This window comes from Symphodus melops (genome assembly GCF_947650265.1).
Source record: "Symphodus melops genome assembly, chromosome: 19".
Lineage (NCBI taxonomy): Eukaryota > Metazoa > Chordata > Actinopteri > Labriformes > Labridae > Symphodus > Symphodus melops.
In genome coordinates, this window is record NC_136709.1 from 5030056 (window position 1) to 5057117 (window position 27062).

General features: G+C 40.9%; 1 protein-coding gene across 1 annotated transcript; it reads left to right on the top strand.

Annotated features, from left to right (window-relative positions):
- The first annotated feature begins 1348 nt into the window (after positions 1-1348).
- pdss2 (prenyl (decaprenyl) diphosphate synthase, subunit 2) lies at positions 1349-27062 on the top strand. The gene is made up of 8 exons (XM_079370623.1): positions 1349-1894; positions 7063-7197; positions 13411-13609; positions 20700-20774; positions 21732-21905; positions 23754-23885; positions 24556-24591; positions 26784-27062. The coding sequence occupies exons 1-8, from the start codon at positions 1647-1649 to the stop codon at positions 26937-26939; spliced, it is 1155 nt and encodes a 384-aa protein (XP_079226749.1). The 5' UTR covers positions 1349-1646; the 3' UTR covers positions 26940-27062.

A 27062-nucleotide genomic window follows, 5' to 3' on the forward strand; every position in this document is an offset into this window, starting at 1 on the left:
TGAAAGCATTGTTACAGAAAACCTGAATCTGCTGGGGCAGTTTCTTTTCCTGCATTTCCTTTCAGACAGTGGAACTTTCAAGGAGTTTATTACAAACATAAAACACAACTTGTTTGTTTTATTGTAATAATATATTTGGGGGGTTTTTCTACCTGGTATTCCAATCTTTTTTTAATTTACTTAGCACAAGAGTTATAGTGAGTTCAGATCTGTGGTTTTGATAATGTTTGTCTTTAAAGAAACACATTCAGATCAGAACAAAGTCATATTTTCTCCCACAGTAGGGTTAAGGGTCACATATAATATAATAACACTGCATTCTCCTTTTCAACAAGTATAAGTCTCAGAAACATCTCTCTAAAACGTGTGTGTCACTGTGATCCTTCTTTTTCAGCCCTGTTCAAAAACAAAACGGTGTGGCAGTACTGGTTGTTCAAACATCAGACAGAGAAGGAGAAGGAGTAAAACATCAACATTACTTTGAGGGGTTTCTCTGCAATGATATGGGACATATATGGGATATAAATGAACATTGCTAATGCATCAGGTTGAAGCAGCCCTCATTCAGCAGCGTTGCAAATGTGAAAATAATAACAGCAAATTGAAAGCAGCTGTGACCTCACATTACTTTAGCAGAGAAGCTGAATAACTCCACTCATTTAAGCTCCTGCCTTGATAGCATATACTTTATCAGGCTGTGCCCTTCTTCACAATATTGGTTCTACACCTCCATGTCAGAATCAGAACCTTTATAATCTTTATAGGCCAGTTGGGTGTTTCAGTAGGATAAAATGTCTTTAATGACAAATTCTAAAGACCTAACATTAACTCACCATGAAAACAGCACTAAGCAACATTTAGAAACGTTACAATGGAAAGGAAGACCTCCACAAGTGTTTAAATAATTTACTCATTCCATTGCATTTAATGCAAATCAAAGACAATGTGAAACCATAAAAAAGATACTGTGAAGAGCTATAGGTAGGTTACAATGTGACCTGGATATCACGCATGTGGATGGCTTCTCAATGTTGGTCAGTGGACATTTTTTACGTTGAGCCACGAAGATGGGTGTGGCACAACCATCAGGTTGTATTTGACTGAACTAAAGGGAAAGTTTTATGTTCGCCAAGCTGAAGATATATGAAACAAAAAGTTAGAACATGTCAATTTATTCGTGCTGAGCGCTGACCATCAACAGGAAAAGGTGAATCTGTCAGATTTTCTGGCGCTCCACTCTTTCTTTCCTCTATCTTAATATAGTGTTCGTCTTTAAAAAACACATGACAGAACCATTTACATTCACTCACACACGCTGGTGTCGGAGGGTTTTTTTCCTCAAAGCAGAGCGTTGGAATTTAGCGTCAAACGTCATTACGTTTTACAACGTAACGTAACGTAATACGCGTATAAAGATGGCGGCTCGCAGTGTCAGGTCGTGTGTTGTGAAACATCTAATAATTCTCTAAATAACCTACGAAACACGTTTATAGGATAGTTAATAATTATTTGTATGTACAGTAAACATGTTGCACTGTAACGTTTGAGCTTTCTGATATGATGATATCATTTTAAGATGTTAGTAAGTATTTGAATGGCTTTTACAGTAACTGTATTATTTTAAAAAGATAAGACAGTCAGAGAAAATGCTTCCAACTACATGGTCACGACTGTCACGCCAGTCTGTGTGGAGCCGGGCACAGAGGACTCTGAGTCTGTTCTCCAGCTCCGGACCTTCAGACTGGACTAAAGTGGTCTCGGACGCAGAGAAGATAGTCGGGTATCCGACCTCCTTCATGAGTCTCCGCTGCCTGCTCAGTGATGAACTCAGCAATGTGGCCATGCATGTGAGGAAGCTGGTTGGGACTCAACACCCTTTACTCAACACTGCAAGGTAACACTGCTGCTGCAATCCTTTTTTCCTCATATGGCTCTCTTTCTATTCTCCAAACAAACCTGCATCCAAACAAACCTGGAGAAACACAGAACTCCTGATACTATTCACTATTCACGATACGATTTACTAAACTCACGATACGATTTACGATTTAAGAGCCACAATCCTGCATGTTTTAGATGTATCCCTCTTCAACACACCTGATTCAAATGATTATCTCGTCATCAAGCTCTACAGAAGCCTGATAACGATCCTGATCATTTGAATCAGTTGTGTTGGAAGAGGGAGACATCTAAAACATGCAGGATTGTGGCTCTTGAGGACCAGGGTTGGCTACCCCTGCTTTAGGGGCTGCTCACCCGCTTGTCAGTGCTATTTAGCCTTTCAATGTTTGTTTGTTTTCTCTCAACAAGGGGAGCTGATTGGATCTTCTCATTGTGCTGTCTATAAAACGCTGCATCATGTTGGTTGTGCTGTTTGTGTAGTTCTGTCTTCTTTTCTCACCTCTTTTATTTGCTGGGAAAGACAAAATGCATCCACACCTCAGATTTAAAAGACGGTGGCGGTTTCTTAATGTCGCTCTACAGCTGCTGAAGCTCGCCATATTACTGCGATTCATTTTTCAGAGTAAAGATGAGAATCTGGACACCTTTTTAATGGATTTATCACGATTTCAATCTGTACATCCGGACCTAACTCTGTTAGAAACACTTTTGACTATTTTTCACAGTGATTTAAGCTAATGTTTAAATCACTGTGTTTTGGCATGAAGATAATAAAACTCAGTTCATTCTCAGACCGCCCTCACAAACCTGAACAAACTTGACCCCGTCTGCAGACGCATGTATCCCATTTCATCCTCAGATGAATGTTGGGCAACAACAATTGTGTGAAATCAATAAATCAATACCGCTGCTGGTGTCTCGTTTGACAGTTTTCAAATAATTTCTGTGAAATAATTTGTGGGTCACCATCTAAACTTGAATTAATGGACTTCACCTTTGACCTTCATATTCTTTTTTATGATTATGATTAGGAAGAGTAAAGAATTCCCCAAGGTTTGTTTCCTTTTATGCGGTTTAAGTGACTCTCAGTTCAGCTGTCTCCATGTCAACAGGAAGCAACACTGCTCTTATTTTTCTGCATCTGGTTGTTTCCTGAGCTTTCCTTTGTTCACACCGTCTTTGACAAGCAAAGCGCTGAACTGATTTGATTCACCTATCAATAAAGATGCACTGATAAACTGAAATGTATTACTCCGCTTTGGCCCAACAGATATCATAAACATTGGATTATAAGGAGAAGTAATCCACATGCGTGACATGAAATCGTCTACATTAATTTGATCTTAAATGACGATCTTTCCCTAAGCATTAAAAAGATAAAGACTGTTATTCAAAGCACACTCAGATCAGTTTGTAAAATAAAAACAATTCATGTTTTACATCATTTGATCCTTATAAATGTTATTAGCATAAAGTGAGGACAATATATCAGGCACATACACAAACGTACACACTCAGGCATGTGCACAACACCCGAGTGGGGAACTGCTCATAGGTAAAAACAAGCTGATCTCTCTCTCTGGCTCTCCTGAGACCAACAACTCCACAGACTCCCTTCAACAAAAGCATGTGTAAATGTGATTCACGTACTCGAGCTCTCAACCTTCAAAAAGGGAGTTTACATAAAAAGTAGCCAAAAAAAACTGTGCCAGAGAAACGAGCTTTCGAGGAATACGTTTGAAATATTGGATCTGAGACTCAAGTGTGTTTATCTGTGAGTATTGTAAGAACCCCTCAGACACATTTGTGAAATCCGACTAAATGCATCCTGGCAGAAAGTATTGGGCTTCCCAAATAATTAGATTAAGAAGAAGTAGATTTCTGGACATCTTGACCTGAATTTCGTCTTGAAAACTTGTAAAGTCGTTTGTCCCATTTTGAATGTTTTAACCAGAGAGAACACTTTCTAAACCAGCCAAAGAGCGGTGCTTATTCAAGTGCATCACTTAATGTTACTACTGCCTGTCCCTGTGTGGTCAATAAATCCTGTTTTTCTCTGAAGTAAATACCAGGATTAAGGGAAACGCTCTCCATTGATTTCCCCTGCAGGCGAGCGGCATAATACACGACAGTTTACTGGGTTACAGCCCCATGAAGAGACCTGGGTTTTTTTATATCCACGATTTGTAATTGCACAAAGTCAATAGAGTGGATTGGGGATCCAACTGTAAAGCTGATGTTGTGTATTGATGAAGGAGGAGCTACAGCCGGTCACATCAGCCAGATGTAATCTATTCCATCACTTTATCTGCCCGGCCCGTCTTGTGTTTTATCAAAGAAATCAGGAACTCTGAGATCCAAAGCGAGAACTTGAAGAGAGTCCTCGAACTAAACACCGGCATGCAGACGGGTGTGTTGGAAACAGGAGCCCAAGGGTGTAATAACCTATACACCTAAATCTGATATGACAATCCATTTGGGTGTTGTAGCATGGGGGTGGTGGTGAGGGTGGGGGTGACGCAGACCTCTTGACAGTCTGACTCCTCACTGTCAGCTTGGGTTGGCTGGTTCGTATTTCCCACTGTGTCTCCGCCATAGACACGCTGCAGATAAAAATATCCACAATAGCAGACAGGCAGACCCTCGTGGAGTTGGGTTTCGGTTTTTCCTTTCCCTTCATTCTCAAAAACTGCAGCTCAGCTAACTTTGCCCCAAAGTCTGGAGTTACAGCGAGGGGACTGCGGCCCCGGAGAGGAAACTTTACTTGCTTTAAGGACAGTCCTTGAGACTTTGTCTCAGTCTTGTATTTCCTTCTATGGTTCTCTTACCTTTTGGTAATTAGAAGTCGTGTGGAAATCAATTCATGTATTAATAAATAAGGTTTTGAAGGAAAGATCCTCTCCTGCAGAAATATTCCGAGACATAGAAAATATTGTTGCATACTTGTTCATCGTGAGAATGTAAATAAAACGTGTTCTCAGTGTCTTATAAGAAACAAACTGTCTGCTGATATAACATATGGACAAATGCACACGTCACATATATTTTGTCCTGGTAAAGAATGCAGGACGATGAGGAATATTCATTCATTCTTTTTTGCTCCAGGGGTAAAAGGGCAGGAAAGGGGATCAATATGTTGCACGCGGTCGTACATTTGCATGCATTAATTCCAGCCCCTGCTGCATACCGCAGCTGAAGTTCCTAAATTCCTGCGCTGCAATTGCAGAGCAGAAGGTGTGGTGACCTGTTCACAACCCTTTAAAAATGACAGCAGCCCATTTCTCTCGCTCTCGCACTCTCTGTAGCACCCACTATCTCTCCTTTTTTCCACATCGTCCTCGTCCCACCCCTTTGCAGGAGGGCGGTTGTGATTGATTGATGTATGCTGGTGTGGGTAGTGACATAAATATTAATCATTTGCCACCCTCAGGCCACGAGCTTACCCGGACTCCCCAAGAGGAGAGCGGCTTCATCATTTTGGCTCTCCAGTCGTTTTGTGTTGAATGGGTGATGCTTCCAGGGCAGGCGAGCGCCGACATTCAAGTCAAATCACAGTGACCAGAAACAAATCTCTCAAGCTATAATAAAGGAGAGCCTTTCAATATGTTATATTTATCAACCATTTTCTTTAATAGCTTTTTGGGGAATGAAGAAAACTTCAGGGTTTTTGAACAGATTTTTCCTTTCAGCAACAAAACACGGTGAACCACTCGTGTATTTCTCCTGTAATCTTTTCTTGCATTCTTATTTCTGCCTGGCCTCCGTTCCCTCCATCTCTCTCTAACCCCTCCCTCTCTTCATGCTTTATCTCCCACATCCACTCTCTGTCTCGGGTTCCTCCACCTCCCTCCGTGGCGCAGGGGTGGGTCAGAGAGGGTGGGGGTGGGGACTCGGGGCTGGTGGTGGGCTGGTGAAGCCGGTGTCTGGGCATCGAGCGGAGGGGGGCGTGGCTGCTTGTCTGCCTCGGAGCCCCTAACGAGAGCGTGATTCATGGCACACAGTGCTCCCATAGGGACAGGATTAGAGGTGCTCTGTCTAACCGCTCCCTGGAGAGAGTAAAAAGATATTTAATCTGTGCACCACGCTGGCAGCTCACTGAGTGAGTGTGTGTGTGTGCATGTGTGTGTGTATGTTTCTGTGAATTTGTCAGAAGGTTGTTGGCAAGGGGGCGGGTCTGAACCCCCCCAGACTGAAAAGAAAAATACAGTCCTGCATCAAAACTGAACAATTATATTCCTGTCATATATTCTATTTAGCATGCACAATGAACATGTTAACAATCCTCTAATAGAACAGCGTTGTGTCGGCATGGTGCAGTTTCTTTTATTTGATCATTCCTTCAACAGAAAGAAAATGGTCTCCAAAAAATCCAAAAATATAAGGAACATTTAGAAAAGAACTAAATAGCTTCAGTCGGTGTGAATCACTAAGCGTCACCCGTTCCAACACTGTTCCATCTTTTATCTTGAAGTGCCAAATTGTGAGCCCACAACTGCTTTAATGTTGCTTTAACACCCCAAATAAAACAACCCCTGTATTTTGCCCACATGTTTGAATTTACACAGCAGATCTACTCCAGAGGCAAACGGGTGACATGGTGGAAGACACAATGAATGGCAGGGCAGAAACTTTGCTTTTTAATCAATCAAAGTTCACAGTCCTGTGATATGATCTCACCTCATGCTCAGAGGGTAAGGAGCTTGGACCTTGTGGTCTCATTGACACCTCATAAAACACCTTCTATCCCTCCCCTTCTCTTTCTTTCGATCCCTATCGCTCTTTTTTTTTTTTTTTTTTTTTTTTTTTAATGTATTCCTTTTTTGTTATTATTATATCTTGTGTAGTTTTGTACTATCTGTGCTAGTTGTTGTAAGTTGATGTCTATTGAAATCTCATTATTTTGCATTAACTCATTTACCTATTTTTATATTGTATTTTGTAACTATTGTCCTATGTCTTTTCTGTTTTTTACTTTTTTTTGTCTAAATCCATTCTCCTTGTTTTTGTACTTTATTTGTCATGTATATCTCATGTTTGTCACATTATCGCACCAATAAAAAAATTAAAAAAAAAGAAACAGAAAATTCATTGACATACTGTGGAACAGAAGGTTTCTGTGGTTTTCTGTTTGTATATTAATCTGTCGTTGTTTCTCTGCAGGGGCTTCGTCTATGACAGCAAGAACAACCTTCAGATGAGGGGACTGGTTGTGCTGCTGTTGTCAAAAGCTGCAGGGCCGAGCCACGCAGCCTCCGATCTCCTGTCTCAGGACATGGTCAGCGGCATCTACCCGAGGTAAACTACCTGCAGCAACTGTTCCACAAAGCTGTTCCCATCATTATTAAATGTTCACCTTTTTTGAGTCACAACATGGCAAGTAAGGGATTATATGTACTGCACTGCTGGTTTTCTGACTGGATCCATTAGATATCCCATAGAGCATCAGCAGTCCAGTCAGAAGTTCATCTGGCTTTCCTTTTGTTTGGATCGTTTTATCTCATCTTTTTCACCTCGACTTCACAGCCCGAGCCCTTAAATGCTTTTTTTCAAATCCAGGGCGAAAGATATTTGGAAGCCATTTTAAATCATTTACAATGAAATGAAATACAATCTATGGATTATCGTTGAGCTGTTTCAGGTCAACTTGAACATGGTTCATGAATTAAATGGTGTCCTAACGTCAGCAGGATGCTCAGATGAATCTTTCTCCTTTCAAGGGGATTCCCTAAAGTCTGTCCAACTACGCAACATTTAATTGGTTGCTTTTGCTTTTGTGGTAATTTAGGGAGCTAATTGGCAAAACATTGTACTCAAAGATATGATCCCCTTGAGTCCACCAACCTTAATCACAGTCACAGAGCATCATCCGAGGAATAACGGCCATATGGTACCACACTTAGTTTCCACCAAGCAACTTTTTTCTTTAATAAACAAACTGGCCATTTTAATCCCCAGCTGTTTGTCGAAACTGCAACCACACACGGTCTCTCTGGCCTCCACATGGATGTGCTGCTTGGGAGAAAACATTGGGCAGTAAACATGGATACAGTTGCTTTGTAGAGCCGTTAATGTGCATGGTAAGCAGACCATGAAAGGCGACTCCATTTGTGTCCCTGTTACATGGATCCTGAAGGATAAATATTGAAATCAAATCTTTGCGTCAGGTAATTCAATCTCGTCCTCTGTGGTTATTGTCCGTATCAATTCCTGTAAAAGAAGCACTGCATCATCTGGTGAATACAGACTACGGAGGGGACACGGTTTCAGGATGGGATGATTGTATGACTATATAGAAAGATTGTTGTTAAATGGGAACACAACTTTTTATTGCTCTCTTCTATTCCCCCTTTGGTGGCACTCTGAACTTCATTTATTTAAAAAAAAAAAAAAAAACTTAGCAAACCGTCTTACCTTGTGTTGACTCGTTTCCTATGCAAGACACATGTTGATCATTATTCAGCAACATCCAAAAAACAGCTTTTCCTGCTCAAATACATCAGCCTGACATTGTTTTCCTTCTTTGGCTGTATATTAACATGAACATTATACTGTTTATGTGTCATCATGTAAGACATGAGCATGAATGTATTCCTCTACTATAAATGTATCAGACAGTAATCAGCTACTCCATCTGAGGTTCAAGTTAGTAGCTTTTATTTGGTTATTTTTGTTGTTTGTTTGTTTTTCTTCTTCTGTGCTTTCATTTCTTCATTGTGCTCTTTAATGTCATAAAATGCTCATTTAAAGAACAGCTCGAGACCTGGCAACAGTTGTAAATAGTACTATGGGGGACAATAATGCATCCCTCCATCGAGATGTCCAAACCCCCCTTAATATGTTTTGACTGGCTAGTACACAAAGGGTTAATAACTGGACTTGCATTACATATAGCAGAGTCATAATAACATTAGTGCCATTATGTTCAGGTGCATGACTTGTCTAATGTCCTGTTAGGCACATAAAATGAAATCTCTGCAGCACGCTGCTTTAGCTGGCAGCCTGTTGAAGAATGAAACAGGGTGAGGTGTGCAATGCCAGGATTCTCCTTTAACAGAAGCACGACATGTGGCTTTCATATGTCATCCGTGTGAGGAGATGTCTTATTGTTTAATTTAAATTGAAACTTACTGTATAATTTATCTTAACATGTTAGTATGCAAATCTCTAATGTACTCAACATTTTCTGCTGGTAGAAGGCTTCAGGTAGCACCCCAAGGTCCTCTCAAGCTTCCTCACATGTGTTAACTACCAGCATGCAGCTCTGAACAGGGATGTGGGTGTGTGCCAAGTGGTTTCCAGAAGTGACTGCTGTGTTTGGCGAAGCTGTGTGTTGGGTGCCTGAAAGGTTTCTTTCTTGCTGCTGGCTGGCACGGGGCATATGTGTGTAGTGGAGCCGTGTCTGAGCAAAACCATCCTAATATTAGAATTAATTGGAGTAAGCCCGGCGCCATGGAAGACACAAGTTTGGTCCTCCTCAGGCTCGAAAGGCCGAGCCGTGTCGGCAGGTTGTGAGTCACTACAGGACGAGTCATTACACACTCACCCCCTGTCACAACCTGGCGTTCACATCACTGTGACACTGGATCACTGAATCCAACATGTAGCATTCCCTCACTCGCGTGTGATGGATAGTGCAAACCCAAAACACACTCACGCACGTACGCACGCACGTACGCACGCACGCACACACACACACAGCATGACTTGATCACCTCATTTGCACTATGTTGCTCGCTCTGTCTCTCCCCTCAGCAATACCCCCTCCTCTCCTGGGCTCATTAGCACCTCTGATGGAAGAGATGGAGGGAGTGAGGGTGGAGCGGGTTTGGGGGTGGGGGTAATGGTGGTGGGGGGGGGGGGGTGATTGAAACCTCCGGGGGATGGTCTCCTCCCTTCTGACAGGCAGCATTTGTAAAACATTTCCCACTCTGCTGCCTGACACTGATGATTCACCAGAGCGCACCACCATGATGGATGGATGGATAGATAGATAGATAGATAGATAGATAGATAGATAGATAGATAGATAGATAGACTGATAAACATACAGACTCATAATTGAACTTGTGCACAGCACACCTCTTAATTCCTTGTGAAAATGAACGCCATGTCTTTGCACACATCCTGCAGGCCCTCTGATGGACAGGTCCCCTCTTTAAATCGCACACAGGGACACCCAGATCTGCAAGACCGTGTTTGATGGCGAGGCAGACTGCGGAGGGAGGAAAATGGAACAGAACAGTCAGGACAAGGGGCGTGGTGAGGGGCGTTACACCTCGGCGAGATGGCATCGGTTGCTATGCAACTGGGCACCAAAGCTATTTATACACCGGCCCCCTTGTCCCCCTTTTTTCTCCCCAAGCTCCACTGCTGTTGATCAGGATTGCTAGATTGGAGGCACAGCTTTGGGATGTGTGCTGCATGGGGAGCTCCATTCATTTGATTTATTTCTGGCACCGTGCCATTGTTCAGTACGTTGAGATGCAGTGATTACCTTAACTCTATGAATTCGAGCTGAAAATGGCAGGTGAAAGAAAAGACTGTAAAATGATCCATTGTGAGAGATTCTGACACAAACATGCTGTTTTCTGTACTCTAGATATCCATCTGTTATTGGCTTGGTGTGAAGGCCTGATGTCTAGGACTCCTTCATGATAACATTCACTTTCTAAGGATCTTTGTAAGTGTCAAAGTGTTTTGATTTAGTGGATTTGAACATGTTCTTTTTTTTAAATCAGCAGTCTCTTAGTTTTTTGGAAATGTCATATCACAGTAGTGTTTATCAATATTGCAGAGACTAGAGGATCATATCCTTTTTTTTTCACTTAAAGCCTTGGCCATTTTTAATTATCTTTGATGGACTGATTTTAATTTATCTGGCCAATTACAACTAACTTCCAAATTCAATTTAGTGCTCATAATAAAAATCTTATAAACTGCACCAAGTTATGACCAACTGGCGCTCTTCTCACACACACACACACACACACATACACATAGACACACACACTCGCTATCCTCTCTTCATTCACACTCCAGCCAGCGGCCGTGTCTCGTTCTTTTCCTTCTTCACTAGTTGTGTCAGGTGACTTAGTTAATCTGCAGCTTTTTTCAAATCCACTTTGAACATAACTCCATTATTATTATTATTGGTTTTTACCTGTGATCTGTTTTACGGCCTGAGAAGAAAGCTTGTTGTTAATTACATGATGAGTCCCATCGTACACAAACAGCCAACATGTATTGCCATTGAACAGGAGAGGTTAAATAAGCAGTGCATGCACAGTGTACCGGAGCGGGAGGGGCAGAGCGAGCGGCGGTCGTGTTACTGTTTGTATCGCTGTTGTGCATGGTTTTGAAACCTGCAGCTCGAGCATGTGAATCTGAGATTGGCACAGAACAGGTTTTATATGAGAGGACCAGCCGGTCACATATCACGGCCAAACAGGCAGAAAATCTGCCAAAACATCTGTTGCGTCTTCTTTAACTCAGTTTGAGACCAAAGCTCACAGGCTACCATGTCTGCTCCCTGCCGTAACTCATCCAAACTGAAAACCAAATGTTTGGTTTGGAAAAGAAAGAAGCCTTCATTCATAGAGAGGAAGATGTATCTGTATTGTTCTTTTTTTAGGTCTTTAATGTAACCATAAAACCAGCCCTCAATTCCTGTTTTGGGGAGAAAAATTAGCAAATTTGTTTGACATCTTGTCTGTATCACAATGTTACGTTTCATTTTTATTCTCTTTTGTCATCTTTATAGGTTTCTGTCTGGTGACTTAGTGACTATCAGTACATGTCATGTTATCTCTCAATACCATTTGGATTAAATATATTAAAAGTGTTCCTATTATCCAAACCTCTATAGCTTGAACATGTTCCAGGAATAAAAACAGGCATGTCACATATTTGAGTAGTTCTCCTCAAAGAAACTTTAGAAGAGCAAGTGTTGAAGACTTCATTCACAAATGTTTTGATGAAGCCATGACGTGGTCTGTTCGTCTTTCCACATGGGAGCATGAAGAGAACACCTCATCGTCATGGCTCAATCAGATGTTAATTGGAAACAACATTCTGGCCCTTCTTTACTTTTCTGACCTGCAGTTGGATCGTTTCCATCATGATTGATTGTTCCAAGCTTTTTTTTATTTTTTTTTTATTGTAAACCAACGTGTATGAGCAGATTTGTTTTCAGATCCCCAGCAGGCCGACATCGGTCTCGGATGTACAAACAAAATAGCATTCATGATGGTGAATCAGCTTCAGCTCTTTCTCCTCTTCCTCTTCTTGTAACAATGAGTCCTCCTCTTGAAACTTGTCGAGCGTATCCATCAGTCCGAGGCACCTTGAGCGTACACGACTGTCGATCTGTTAATGTCTTTTTATTGAAACCCTGAACTTATTAACCACCATTCGGGTCGCTCGTGTTGTTGCTCTGCGTCACCGAGCAAAGAAGCCAACCAGACAATGGGTGTGATTGAGAGGCGAAATAGATGACATTATTGAATTTTAATCACATCTTTTCCACGCAGACATCGAACATGGCAATTACCTAGCTACAAGACCTGTGTGTGTGTGCGCATGTGTGTTTGTGTGTGTGTGTGTGCGCGTGTGTTTGTGTGTGCGTGTGTGTGTGTGTGTGTGTGTGTGTGTGTGTAGGAAGGGGTTGGAGCCCAAAGCAGGCGACTGGCTCATCAGGTTCTCAAAGCGGCTGAAAGAAGGTCGTAAGTGGCTATCAACGCACCCAACCCCGTCTGGATAGATCCCTCCTGTCGCAGCGTGGCGAGCTGCTTCCATATGGAGAGGGGCCTAATTATCCCCAACCAATGGCTGAATCAACATTTGATTATATCCTCCCTAAGGCTGCGCTGAAAGGCTCTATTCAAAGATCACTTTTATGTCTTTTCTCTCATAATCAAGAATGGCTATTATTTCCTAATGATAAGTTTAATTTCTTCTTTTACAACGACCCTTGACATGCTGAGTGGAAAGATGTCTAACAAATCTTACTTTGAGCATGCAGATTTTTTTTTTTTTTGTTGTTTTTAATTATAGCTATATAAAGATCTTTATCATTTCAACGTCAATAGTCATTCCTTCTCTAGTCACTTGAAGTCTCAGTTAGCAGTTTAATCCCAGCAGGCTTTGTTTGCTCCAGTTTTGCTGCATATTCTTGTCAAATAAGAAACAAAACTCCAGTGTCTGCTGCTGTTTTTTATTTATTGAATGTCTTTTCCTTTCGCTAAAGGGTTATAATGATGCCGACAATTTAGTTTTGTTTTGACGATTCCCTTCCAGCCGGCATGCAGAACATGTTGCTCTGAATGAGTCTTCATACTGGCCAAACCTGAATATTTCAGCAGCATAAAGACAATGAAAAGGGTTCTGTCAAAAAGCTCTCTAACTGTCAGGTCTCTGGAACGCCTCTCTTAAAAGCTGTTGCCAAAAAAAAAAAAAAAAAGCTGTGATTTTCAAATATATTTCTTTTTTTTCTTTCTTCCTGTTTCACAGCCAGAGGAACTTGGCAGAAATCACTGAGCTGATCCACACGGCCTTCCTGGTGCATCGTGGGATTGTTGATCTGAAGGAGTGGACGGTTTCAGACGGCCCGCTGAAGGACATGCAGTTTGGGAACAAGATGGCCGTCCTGAGTGGGGACTTCCTTCTGGCAAATGCTTGTACGGGACTTGCAGAGCTGAATAATACTAAGGTAACCTCCCTGTTAGTAACTAACGCCCTGTGAAATATCTGACCTGACATCAGAGATTTTACTCATGTGAGCCCATTTGTAACCCCCCAAGTTTGTGGCACGTTTTGGGTTAATGTATGAGCGATCGATGGGCCCCCTCTCTCATGTTAACACTGATTGTTATTTTGAATAGGATTCAATAAGGTGGCACTTTCTTGACTGAGAAAAGACAGAAAGTGTCTTTATGGCTCATGTGGATGAAAGACAACAACTCCCAGAATGCACAGCATCGCAGGCTACTCACTCTGTAGCTGCGGTGCTCTTCACATATTTACGGCAACACTTACAGCAGTTTCCTCAACTGGGATTTCTTCCAGAGGGAATTGGCATCTTGGAAATTCCTAGCAGAAAACTGACTTTATCCGTCATATTTTTTTATAAGAAGATGCTGCCAGTGGGGCAGCCGTTGAACCGGAAGGTCGGTGGTTCAATCTCCAGCTCCTGCAGCCACATGTCGATGTGCCCTATTGGGCAAGAAACCTACCCCCAATTTTCTCCCGCTGCTGCGTGAGAATGTGTACAAATGGGTTAGTTTGTACAATCGGACACTTATCTAGCATCCACTGCCATCAGTGTGTGAATGGGTTTGACCTGCAGTGTAAAATGTGCTTTGAGTAAAAGACTAAAAACCACTATACAAGCTCCAAGCTCAAGTCCATTTAACATAACAAAAGAGAGAGCACTGTTGAATTAGCACAAATGCAGTAGCACAGATTGGTACTTATATGGTACCATATTTATTAAATGTAGATATTGTGCCGGAGTTCGCTTGTATTTTTCTGGTATTTCAAAGCAAGAAATGACCGAACATTTTGTGAGATAACCACGACGCTCTGCCGATAAACAGTTTTTTAGATGCACTTTTTGTTGTCCATTTTTGGAAAACTGTAGTTTCAGCACGACAGATTCATGTCATCTCCACTGTCACATAATTACGTCGCTTAGTGGAAATGTGGTCGGATTGTCAGAGCAAAGACCGCCTTTTCTATTATGAATTCTCCGAACACCTTTCTTTAACCTCATGGCATTTTCCCTGGGGTTCAGTTAAAGAGGTCAGTGAAAGGGGATAGGAGGGACAGTCCAAATCCACCCTTAGTCTCGAGCTAGAGCTCCTTTCCTCTGCCCTCCTCCAGTGGTGGCACAAACTACCAAACTCCTTTCGATCTGCTGAGTCCCTTTGCACCTTTAAGAAAAAGCTGAAAACCCTGCTCTTTATGCACACCTACACACTTATTGATATTGATGATGACAATGACGATATTTAGGATGGTGCTTGCTCTCAATGTTGTTGTAAATGACGATATATTAACTTTAATTTGGGCCCTGCCTGATCAGACTCACATCTGTTATTTTGCACTTACTGACTTTGCGTCCATCCTTGTTTGGCGTTGGACTTACTCCCTGATGTTCGTTGCTTTTGATTTAAAGTGTCTGCTAAATGAAATGTACAATTTTAGATGTTTAAAAAAGATCAACGAAATTGGCCAGACTTGAGACCTCTGAATTGCCTCACTTGTTTCAGATTGGCTCGGCATTTATAAAACTCTGATGTTGTCAGTATGATGACTATTGCCCCCCATCTGTCAGGAAGGCTGCTGTGGAAGACATATCAGCAAGATTAGATGTCACTTCTTTCTGATTGGCCCGTGCAAAGCAAAGCAACTGAACCTCTCTCCCACAAGAAAACAGCTCCGTCTTTTTACTTTCTGTAATTATCATTATAATATCCTAATACTGACTTTCTCCATCGTTCTTTCATTTATTCATTCCTTTCCAGCTCTCTGTCCCCTCCTTGTCTCTGCTGGATTAACCACTGCTGGCTGATGAATGGCGCTTGAGACGTCGGGCCTCAGACCCATTCCCCATTTAAATAATTAATTAATCTAAAGATTATTATTGTAACTTTTTAAATCCTGTTTTTCAGCTTGTGTTGAAGGGTCCTATCTCAAGTAGAAGTCAGAACATGTGGCTTTAGTTGGTACTGTGAATTTATTTCTTTGGAATCTTCATTGCACCTGACATTTGTTTCGGTCGTAGATTTGGTACTAGTAAACGTCAAACGATATAGATTCCAGTTTTTGGTCATTTCTTGCCTTTAATTACCAAAAATTTTACACTCTTGTACACTGTTGAAATCAAAGAAATGCTTTGACCTCATTTTGGCAAAAACTATTCCATGGTTAAAAAACATTGAGGATTGAAGATTTGCAGTTGTTAAATTGTTAAAGAAATTGAGATTGTGTAGTTTTAAAATGTGGCATCTTAAAGTATCAAAGTATGGAACATTTTGACAACCCTACAGGAAGCTCTCTTCATCATCGTCCAGCTCGGCCACTTTGATCGTGTAAAATCGTCCTTCACAGACCACATAATCACACACACACACACACACACACACACACACACACACGCACACATCGGTGTGTTTGGTGGCCTTCCGCCTGTGAGGTGTGGACTAGAATGTGGTCAGAGCACAGTCGACATGGGACTTCTTATTGAGCTTTCACTTTTTTGATGAGTGTGTGTTCGTATCTTTATGTGTGTCTGCTGGGTGGCCTTGTAAGTTCACCACAGATCATATCTTCTGTGTATCCTGGTAACCCCCCGCTGACAGATACTGTCACCATGCTGCTCCGTCAGAATGCGGTTGCCTGAGTGGATCAAAATAACCGCCCCCCCCCATGCCAGTCTGATCAGACCTTATCTCCTTCCTTGCTGCTTCTTATTCAGCACACTCAGTCTGATCTACGGCAGCCAAGCTTGGACAGGAGTTACAAGCTATTCAAAATGAAAGTCGTTTTAAAGGTGTGGCTTCATTAACGCTGTTCTAACTTTGCTTGGTACCATTTTTACACCTTCTCTTATCAGATAGCCTCAAAAACGTTCCGAACAGCTGAAGAGAAGCCGCTCTTAAGACTAGTCTCGACACCACTTTTTGAAGGTCTCGACTCAGAATCTGAAGTATTTTTAACTCGGACTCAGACTGAGCAGACTCCAGAATGAAAATCAAGATTGGTCAAGACCATCACTGACGGGCTATTTTTCCACATCATTAATGTAATTAGAATAAAACACCTTTTTAAAAACCCCCCGCTGAACACAATATGGTGATTTATCATTGATATTTATGGTCTTGGTCTTTACGCAGTCTCAATACCTAAATGTCTCGGCCATGTCCCGGTCTCAGAGCACTCTGGTCTAGTGTACGTCTTGTTCTGGGTTTGTGAGGTCTTGACTAAAACTCTAGGTTCAGTGAAGCTTCAGTGTTTAACCAGCTCTACATCGGTCTTGAAATCTTTCTTTGTAAAAGCATCTCAAATATTCATCCAAGTTTTACCACCATTCTACCCGTGGGGCTTGTTAGAGAAATGCAGTCATATCAGTCATATCTGAACCAGTAGTCTTGCACACTTCCATCGCGCCCATGTAGGGATGCTGCCTACTTCTCTGGTCAAAAGAAAAACAAACAATTCAGGACTGAAATTGAATCTTAGAAAGAGGACATGGTGACTGCTGGGTTGCTGTCAGAGAAGCCAGTACTAAAACTTTCTTTTTTTGTATATTGAAGAGATGGACATTCGATTTTCATCAGTTTATCGTGTTTGAAAAGGTTAGCAAAATAAACCAAGGGCAAACCAGTGTGCTCATATTAGATTAAATTAGAATACCAGGAACGTTAATAATGAGATCTTTGAGCTGAAAAAGTTTGTTTTGACCAAAGTTTTTTAAACTGGTGGAAAGAGTCTGACCAAGCAATCTAATTTTAATTTTAATTTTTATGAAACTCAAAGTGAATGTGCCAAATCAGGTTATTTTTTGCACTGAAGAAATAAACCGAGACAGATTTAAACGTCTGCGACAGTAACATTTGTCTGTTCATAAAGAATAGCCTCAAACAAGACTCCTATCTTTAACTGTTCTGGTTCTCTGTGTGGGAGTCCTTCTCTGCTGTCTCTATTGTTTGTTCCTGACGACCGCTCCAGAGAGGAAGGTTAATTTCATTTTTTTTAAGGTGCTGTTCAACGTCTGTGAACCTTTGAACACATTTTTTTTGCATAAAATGTCTAATTTTAAGATGATCAAAAAAGATTTTGTATAATTTTCTTTCCTGTTAACGAAACAAAAAAAAAAACTTAAGGTCAACTTTACCCACTTTATGAAGCTTCCAGTTTTCAATGAATGTGCAAACAAAGTGTGAGCAGTCAGGAGCGGTACGTCGGTTTATAGACAGGCAGGTAATCCAGAAATGAAATAATAGATGGGCCATTAAAGTCTCGAACCACAAATTTGTTTTTGTTTTAGTCACAACACTAACTGGATTGATGTATCTGCAGTGATATAAAAAGGTTGTTCTTGAATAAACAGTCGACTTTAAAAGACCGTTTGGGGTCATGCAAGTGTTCAATTAAGCAAAACATTGTGTGATCATGAATGTGTCAGTCTCTGTAGAGTTTCACTAAATGTCAACATTTGTCTCTATGTGCCGTAAGTGGAAGGGATTAACTATTAATAGAGATCAGGTTCAGTAAAACTGAAGGATTGGTTAGACTAGTGAGTCTCAAAGTGGCTGCTGTTTTCTTCAACAAGCCATTAAGTGTTTCTCTTTAATATGACAGAAAGAAAAGACGGTAAAACGGTGACATATCCAAACTTTTACTTTTCAGTTTAGGTCCAACGAGCTGTGCTCACACCGTGGACTCCTGAATATTCTAGAAGATTTCAGGACAAGTGCAAGTGTCAAAACAAAACCAGAGGTCTTAACCTTGTGACACCTGTTTCACTTCTTGGGTGATTACAGTGTTCCCAGCAGATGTTCTGATAATGTCGGAGCAGGACTTCCTCTTCCTTCATCTGGTTATTTACAGTACTAGGAACAAGTTAAGCAGGAATACAGTTAAATTTGGAAGAAATAATGTATGAACCAATGAATGTAATAAATGCAGTCGTTAAGTTGTCATGCAATGCAACTTCCAGGAATGCCTGTTGAATTTCACTGGGGATCAATAAAGTATTATTCCGTCTATCAAAACATGGACAGTTTTACCTACACACAGGGCATGACCGAACGTGTTCGTCAATACTACCTGGACCTCACATTGTCACTTTTCTGTGACGGAAACCTGTCGAGAATAGTGTGGGACAAGTCCTTGACTTCCTGCGATTGAATGTAAAAAGATAACTCATTAGACTAATAATAATAATTGCCCACACATTTCAAAGCCTCACTTCCTCAGTTCGTCCCTCGATGGTGACCATGCATTCCTTAAGGAAAGAAAATGGAAGTTGTTGCAATTTGAAAGAACTCTCAGGGTCTTAACCGTGCTCATGCTTTCTGCATGTGTAGATATTTTAACTGAGCATTTAAAGTATGAACTGAACGGTTTGTTGATTCTTCTTTTACAGCTTGTTTACGGTCATTTTACTTTCTATTTTTTAATAAACACAGGACGACAAAGCTTTCAAAGTTTTCCTCATAAACCATCCTTTTTTCCTTAAGACATTTAGAGCGGTGGAGATAATGTGTCGTGGCCTTGAGAAGAATCCTATGCCACTACTTGTATAAACTGTAAAATAATCCCACCATGCGGCTCCGGTTTCTCCCCCCTCGCAGACCTGTCGGCAAAACACGATCTGGCTGGATTTGGGAATGGAGTAAGGGGGAGGCAGGGGGAGGGCTTATCTGATACTTTCCAAAAAAAGACCCCCACTTGGCCCCCACTTCCCAAGGCAGGCAGAGACACCACATCTGGTAATACTGTAGGCACATTGTCCTTCCAGGTCTGTGGGCGCGGCTCAGGTTTCCTCAATATTTTCCCCCGGTGGATTCAGTTACCCAAAGGGCACTGCGAGGCTGACGGAGCAGGACAGCATCACCAGGCTTTCCTGATGAACCAAGGATGTCTGGGATGAGCTGAAGGAGCTCTAAATTTAACCTCATTCATCTGAACTGTACAGGCATCGCCCCTCGCACGCTCGTCCACACAGTTCTCAGGCAGTGAATGGAGGACATAAAGAGCGACTTCACATTTGTACTCATTCATCAAAGCAGAAGTAAAAAAAATCAATAGATAAAGCCCTCCTCTAATCTAGTGGTTGATAAGGAGCCAGGAGTGTTTCTGTTGGCTAAAATGTAGTCATGATGCCCCCTGTAAGAGGAATCAGGCAACTGCAGCCTTTAAAAAAAACCTCACTGAAACATCATTAAAGCGCTGTTGTTACTTGTGTTTTTAGCTTGACAATCAAAGTAGGAGAAATGGATCTTGCTCATTTACCTATTTTCATAGTTCAGATCTTTAACTGTTTAAGGATACTATTGCAGAAAACCCCCAATAGATCAACATATTGTGAGCATCAGCGAAATAAGGATACTAGGCTGCCATGCCCAAAGGCACTAAGTGAAACAAATATTCAATTTATTGGTGTAAAAGGAGACTATGAAGGACCCTGAAGTGGGATCATCACTCCTAAACCTTGTTAACCCCTCTGCTCTGTGGACACAGTCTAAATTATTCTTCTCACCATCTGCCTTTTAGCTCCCTTTCAGCCCCTCAGAACCGGACAGACACCGGATCAGTCTCTCTCAGCTGGACTCCTCTATAAACTCCAAGTGTACTGCAGCAAGGCAAATCTGTTTTATGAAATCGACGGGAGCTTCCCTATGGCCCCATAATGAGCAGCTGAGTTTACAGCAGTTCACCTGGTTTCCGACCCTTCATCTCACCTCCTATTTATTCACCGAACCAGCTGTTCAGATGATGCGCTGTTAGCTTGTGCTGCAATCAGAGGGGAAATGATGGTTTTTAATTACAAATGTCACGGGTGAACTGAGTAACGTGTCAGTTTTGATCAACCTCATTTACATCTACATTTTAGGCAGATTGATTTATAATGAGGGAGTAGGTTATCGGTTCAGCGTCTCAGTCCAAGGACGATACAACAGGACACGTGTCTCTGTTGATGGACACGATGACTGCAGCTCAAACTCCTCGAGCCTCGACTCTCTCATAGTGGATTTTATCCCATATCTCACATCCTTTTTCTCTGTTTGCAGGTTGTTGAACTGATATCTAGTGCCATCGGGGATTTAGTTCAAGGAATCTACGATGAGAATTCCAGTAGTCCAGAGGTAAAACTTTTTTCCCCCCTCTGCCGTCTAACTTTGATGTCTGATAGTAAAGCTAAATAATCTGTAATACTTTTTTTTATGGAGCGGAAAATAGACATATAATATAATATATTGACAGAACATGAGGAAATACCAGGTTATAACACGGAGTCAATTGGAGTGCACAGTGTGAATGTGTTAGATTTATTTTTTGTGCACAAGGAAGATAAATTCATCGCCAAAGAGATGTAAAAAAAAAAAAAAAAAAAAGGAAATTTGGAAAATGTGCTTCTAATATTGATGATTCCAAAACTCAGATAGTCTACAAGAGATGCATTTTGTATTTTTCTGTATAGATCACTGTAAGTCGATAAGCAAATTCTGCATACACTTAGTATACAGTAAGTAGCATTCGCAAGGCAAACAATATATACCTTTTAAAAATGAATCTTTATTTTGTGTCACATTTTTAAAGATTTTTTTTTTTTTTTTAGGATGAACCAAATAAGCTTTGGGTGCCGCAGGGAGGGGATGACATTATCTGCCCAGTTTATAGTGTCGGGAATTTACTGCTTAATCTTAAAATTGACATCTGGATTGTCATTATGTGATGATGAATCCTAATTGTCAAGCACCTTTGTTATTTACATCTTGAAATCCTGTCGAGTAAAATAATCAATAACCATTTAGCGGTGATACCTGCTTACAGTGATCTGACTGAAGTGCAAGTCCCTGTAACCATCCCTCAGTCAGCTTCACCGTACACCTCCGATAAATATTGGTTTGTGTGTTAAGTTCTCTTTATACTGTCATGGTTTCATAATATCGACCTCTACTTATATACAATATACAGTATTTTACTAAATTCCTAGACTATATATAGCACAGAGCTGGTGAATGTATGTATTTAAGTGTGAATGTTCACTGTAGAAAAGGTTCAGGCTTTTGAAGCTTCTCTGCCTCTTATGCACACAACAGGAGAACAGTCTCGCTGTCGGTGTGGACGTGGCGTCCTGGGAGGAGCAGACTTTCCTGTCCCACGGGGCCCTGCTGGCCAAGAGCTGTCAAGCTGCGATGGAGCTCGCCCAACATGACAAGGAGTCCCAAAGACTGGCCTACAAGTACGGAAAGCACCTGTCGCTGGGCCACAAAGTAAGTCTGAGCTGACCGTCCTCACACACAGGAAGTCAGGGAATACAAGTCCACAACTTTTGTTCTGTTTTATTTAGTCAACTTCTAACAGGAAGTGTTGGTGTATGACAGTCATCCATCATCCTGTCAGAGTTGTAAATGTTTTGATTATTTTACTTAAGAACATTTTCCATCACTTTTTCTGGCATGGCTTTTCTCTTTGGTTGAAGTGGACGCGCTTTGTTGGCAACGTGTGATGTCACTTATTTCTGTACACTCATCAGAGAGAACTAAACGTTCAAATCAATGTTTCGCGTCAGTTTTGCAGAACCGAAAAATGACCTGCATGATGTTGGAGTTCAGTTAGTGTTACGGCTCTAAATGCACAAAAATGGACTTGAATGAACTAGTAAGGATATCAACATTAAAGCTTTAAGTAACCACTAATGACACAATCTTTCCATTATCCACTGTAACACAGTCTCTCTCTCTCTCTCTACACACACACAGTGCAGTCTGGGGATCCTAGATGTTAGACCAAGAATATTTGTGCCTTTTTAAGGAAGAAAGTGGGACTTTGTACACATAAATATAGCAGAAATCTAATATGTCCCGAGGAACTGTCTCTCTGAGTCATGGTTGTCTACAATAGTGAGAAGCACGAGTCCCGCTGGTTGTGTTGTTGTCGGAGCTGATTTTACATCATGTTTACATGGGCGGGAAAGCCGCCCCCCCCCCCCCCGCACATAAAGCTGTTTTAGTCGGAGAAAGCCTTTTTTAGATCACAGTGTCAATTCATATGCCATGTGAAGCTACGGACTAACTAAAGTGTGCTAACAGAACAACGCAGGCCACAGACAGTTACAGCTCGAGTCCAGAACAATTTTATCTGCTGCTTGCTCTTGGCTCCTTCATGTGAACGTGAGAGAAGAGGGGTTGGAGGTGAGTCACTGGAGGAGAGCGGAGGCTTCAGTATGGTGGAGCTGTCGCCAAACAGCAGTTTGTTTTGGTTTAACGCTCGTGCACAAGAGCGACATCTACTGGATGAAAAAGTTGCACATTCTTCTTTGAATACGTTAGCAAGTCTTTCTGTTTCTACAACTTGTCTCTCCTGACCACCGTACTTTGTCCATGACATTTATTCTACTTTTTCTGTGTTCTGTCTGGTTTGATAGCGTGCTTTTAAAGTAATATTGTTTGAGTTTTGGTCAAACACTCAAACCCAACCTGAATTGAATATTAAAAAAAAAAAAAATGTTTGAGAGAGAACATGGAGGAATATTTGCTGAGGAGTAAAACACAGATTTTTTTTTTTTAATTGAATCATTTTCATTTGTTATCCTGATTCACATTATGTGTCATATTAGTCAACCATGAGAAACAAAAATATTTAAATGTGGAATCAGCATTTTTTTTTGCACTGCACTACATCATCAGTATAAACATGTAATTTCCTCACAATGTTGGTGTTAAACCATGTTTTCTTTCAGGTTCTGAAGCTGAATGTTATTAGTACTACTTTAAAAGTCATTCACAATGGTCCCATTACATCACAGTGCTGTGTCAGTATGTCCTCTCCTGCTGTGGATCCCTGTAGCTGCCTGTCCGCAGGCCTCTGCAGCTACAGGGAATCTCAGCATGGGAGGAAAGGAATGAGGTCTTTGAAGGAGAACCAGCCTCATCAGGCTAGCTCTGTCATTAACTGTTCATCATTCTGCTCATTAACCGGGTCACACACAGGGTAGGCTGGGTAGGCAGCGTGCACGAACACCTGTTCACCACTGTTTTTCATCGCTGGGTTTGTGTTAATTGGTACCACAGTACAAACTCTGCCTGATTGATGTCTGAGTGACACTCTGCTTTCTGTAGCTGAACTCTGACCTGCAGCCCTTTGTGAAGAGCAGCGTGGGGGAGCTGCTGACGTTCAGCTTGAGTGCCGCCCCCGTGGTTTTCCACCGTCAGATTGTTGGCCAGGAGAGATGGCATCAGCAGCTGCAGCAGGTACAAAAGGACTATAAAAACATCTAGAGGCTACTTCTTTTTGCAAATGGATTTTTTTTTTTTTAGCTACAGGTGATTGTGGCCTTTCTTTAACCACTCAACGAATACATATGTCAGCTGAAATGTCCTGAGGTGAACTATCACAGGTTTTCTAAAAGCTGGGATAAGCAACTTTGGAGTTATGAAAGATTCCACTCAAAATGTTGCTGTTGGTGAACCACTTTCTTAGAAATAAGTGGAATTTGTATTGTCAACATTTTAAAAGATAGTTCAAAATAATTGGATTTATTTAATGGATATGTTTACCTTGATGTGGAAAATTTTTATTCATTTATTTTTGTGTGAATGCACATTTTACCTCAAACATACTTTTTACCTCAAAAGTATTTTTTTTATTTACCTCTTTATTCACTTTTGGCTTTTCTCCTTTATCTTTCCCATTTATGCTGACGAAGTTCTGGAACAGAAGGGCTTAAACATGTATTTTAAGGAGTTCCTGACTTCATAAATCAAATTATCTCTAGTTAGTGTTGATTATTTCAAGTTCTGTAATTTCATTAAATTCTGCCTTTTAGTATAAAAAGAAAAACTGTACAGAAAAGATTCAGAAAAAAGGTAAACTTTGAGAACTTCTGGTTGATTACTCTCCTTTTTCTCTAATCTCTGCAAGGTACAAACACAGAGAAACCAACTGGACTACTCAAAGGTAAGATCACTTGTTTGAATTCTAAATGTTCCTCTTCTGTGAGCTGTGGAGTTGATGTCCAAAATTCTGACATAAGTTTGTAAAAAGCTTCACTTTTCTTTGTCTTATCGAATTCAGCTGTTTACTCACCGGCACAATATCTGATGAAGCCATCAAGAGAAACAGGATGTCTTTCCACTGTAACCTATATCAAAGTTGAGAGATGAGCTTTCCAAAGTCAATGAGTGAGAGAAGAGGGGGCAGATAGGGGTGCAAGAAGAGACTGAAGCTACAGAGTAGGGGTCTGATGGTGTTGGGGGGTTATCTGGCCCAGTCTGAAACCAGAGCAGGAAGGATAAGTTACCGAGGCCTATTTGTGGAGGAGACACTGAGGCTCTGAGACAATGGCATTGTGAGAGAATCTCCTTCAGCAGACCTGACGAAAAAGGGACATGGGGAGAAGTTCGAAGGAAAGGACAGATGAGGGGACACAATGAGGAAAGCTGAGATAGGAGATAGTGAGGGATAAATGAAAAAAAGAGACCTTGAGCTAAAGCGTTTGGAACTACTTTAGTTTTTCAGAAACATCCACAGAATAATTAAACATGTGCTTCTGCTGGTTAATTTGGATACAGAACCCTAAATGATTACACAAACTCCCTTTTTAAACTGCTTTGCATTCAGTACTTGATTTAAAACATCGCAGAAAGTAATTTTTCATGTCAGATAAATGACCTGCAAAATATTATCATCAACTTCAACACAAACAGACCTGTCTCAGCACTTTTATTGTTTTAATTTAAGTCCATAGATGAAATATATGACAAAAGATGTTAATTGATTTTAAACAAAAAACAATGAAGGCTTAAAATATTAAAACACTGAAAGTGTTATAAAAACAAAACACATTGTAACCCTGTACTTCTGTATACTCTTACCTGTATAGTCCTAATCACAACAAATTAGAGTGACAGTTATTCTGAATTTAGTTATGCATGACTAAAAGTAAACTCAGAAACTCTTTACTCATTTCTGACTAAATAATTTTATAAATGAGTGCGTTTTCAAAGTTGCTATTAAAGGATAGAGAGAAAAAAAAAACATTTTACAACAACATTAGCTAGCTACATTACTAGCTTAGCAGTTGCTCGGGGGACTGTGGAGGTATACCAAAGACCAAAACATCCAAGGCGGGACAATGATTGATGAAAGACAGTTTAAAATAACACTAAAAAAGTATAAAAGAAAGACGAGAACATGATTTTTCCATGATTAAGTCAATATTTTAGATTCTGGAGATACATAAGTTGTTACACAAATGTCTGTATATTCAGCTGTAAATATCGTGCTACTGTTTTAATTTCAGAGGAGGAAAAAAGTTAAATAATTTTGTTTTGTTGAGAAATGCCCCAGCGAGAGAACTCCTTAAATATAAACCCGAATATTAAAGGAGAAAAAAAAAGAAAAGTTGAAGAACAACATTTTATAGGGTAGACAAATAAGATGGGGTGAAATGAGGGTGAATAGGAATCTGGTTGATGCCAAGCTCGACACTTGCAGTTTCTTTAGAGAAGAAAGGCCTGCGGGGCTTTCCACCTCCAGAATTTATGAGGTAAAACGCCCTCAGCAAAAAGATGTCCCAACACACCAGCAGGAGACACCCAAATTCACTTTTTGTCTGTTTAGTTAAGCTGTTGTTTAGGGCTGATTTAAAGTAATGTTTTCAACTTCCTCTCATAGTAATCGTATGCTGTAGGAGATAAGTCACAGTAACACACATGTGCTTCAAATTAATAAATTAATAGAATCTAAAATTGAAATGCACTTTGGTTTCATATCAGTAACTTCAATCATTGTTAATGAAATATGAAATGCAGACATTTTAAAGACTGAACAGCAACCTACCACCACCAGATGGGCCAAAAAGTTGGATAGAGGAAGAGGCAAGAGACTGGAGTGCTTTTTCTTATTGTCAAAGAAAAAAAGCACTCAGATTGATGAGCTTGAATTTTCCCTTCCAGATAAATGTAGTAATCTACTTCTTGTGGTATCAGGGCTTGCATGCAAACTTGGTTTTCTGTCACAGGGAGAAACGGCTAACTTCCAGTTTGTACTTGAAAGTACGCTAACTTTCTCTGGCAGTTTGTTGAGTTGACAGCTGGATGGAGTGACACAAACATGGCAAACTAACGTGTGTTTTCATCCCTCGACAGCTTTTGGCAGCAGTTAAGACGGAGAAAGGCATCAGCACAGCGGTGGACTTATGCTGTTACCATGGCAACAGGGCTCTAGAGGCCATCCAGGCTTTCCCCTCCTCTGAGGCTAGATCTGCCTTGGAGAACATCGCCTCCACCATCACCAAATTCTGACCTGGACACACACACACACACACACACACACACACACACACACACACACACACACATACACACACTCCAGCTTCTATAAACCTGGTGTGTGTGTGTCTGCAGAGGCATAAGGATGAAATCCAG

Coding starts and splice junctions, on each gene's coding strand:
- pdss2 (XM_079370623.1), top strand. CDS start 1,647: ATGCTTCCAACTACATGGTCACGACTGTCACGCCAGTCTGTGTGGAGC. Junction 1,895..7,062: donor CCTTTACTCAACACTGCAAG/GTAACACTGCTG, acceptor GTTTCTCTGCAG/GGGCTTCGTCTATGACAGCA. Junction 13,610..20,699: donor CAGAGCTGAATAATACTAAG/GTAACCTCCCTG, acceptor CTCTGTTTGCAG/GTTGTTGAACTGATATCTAG.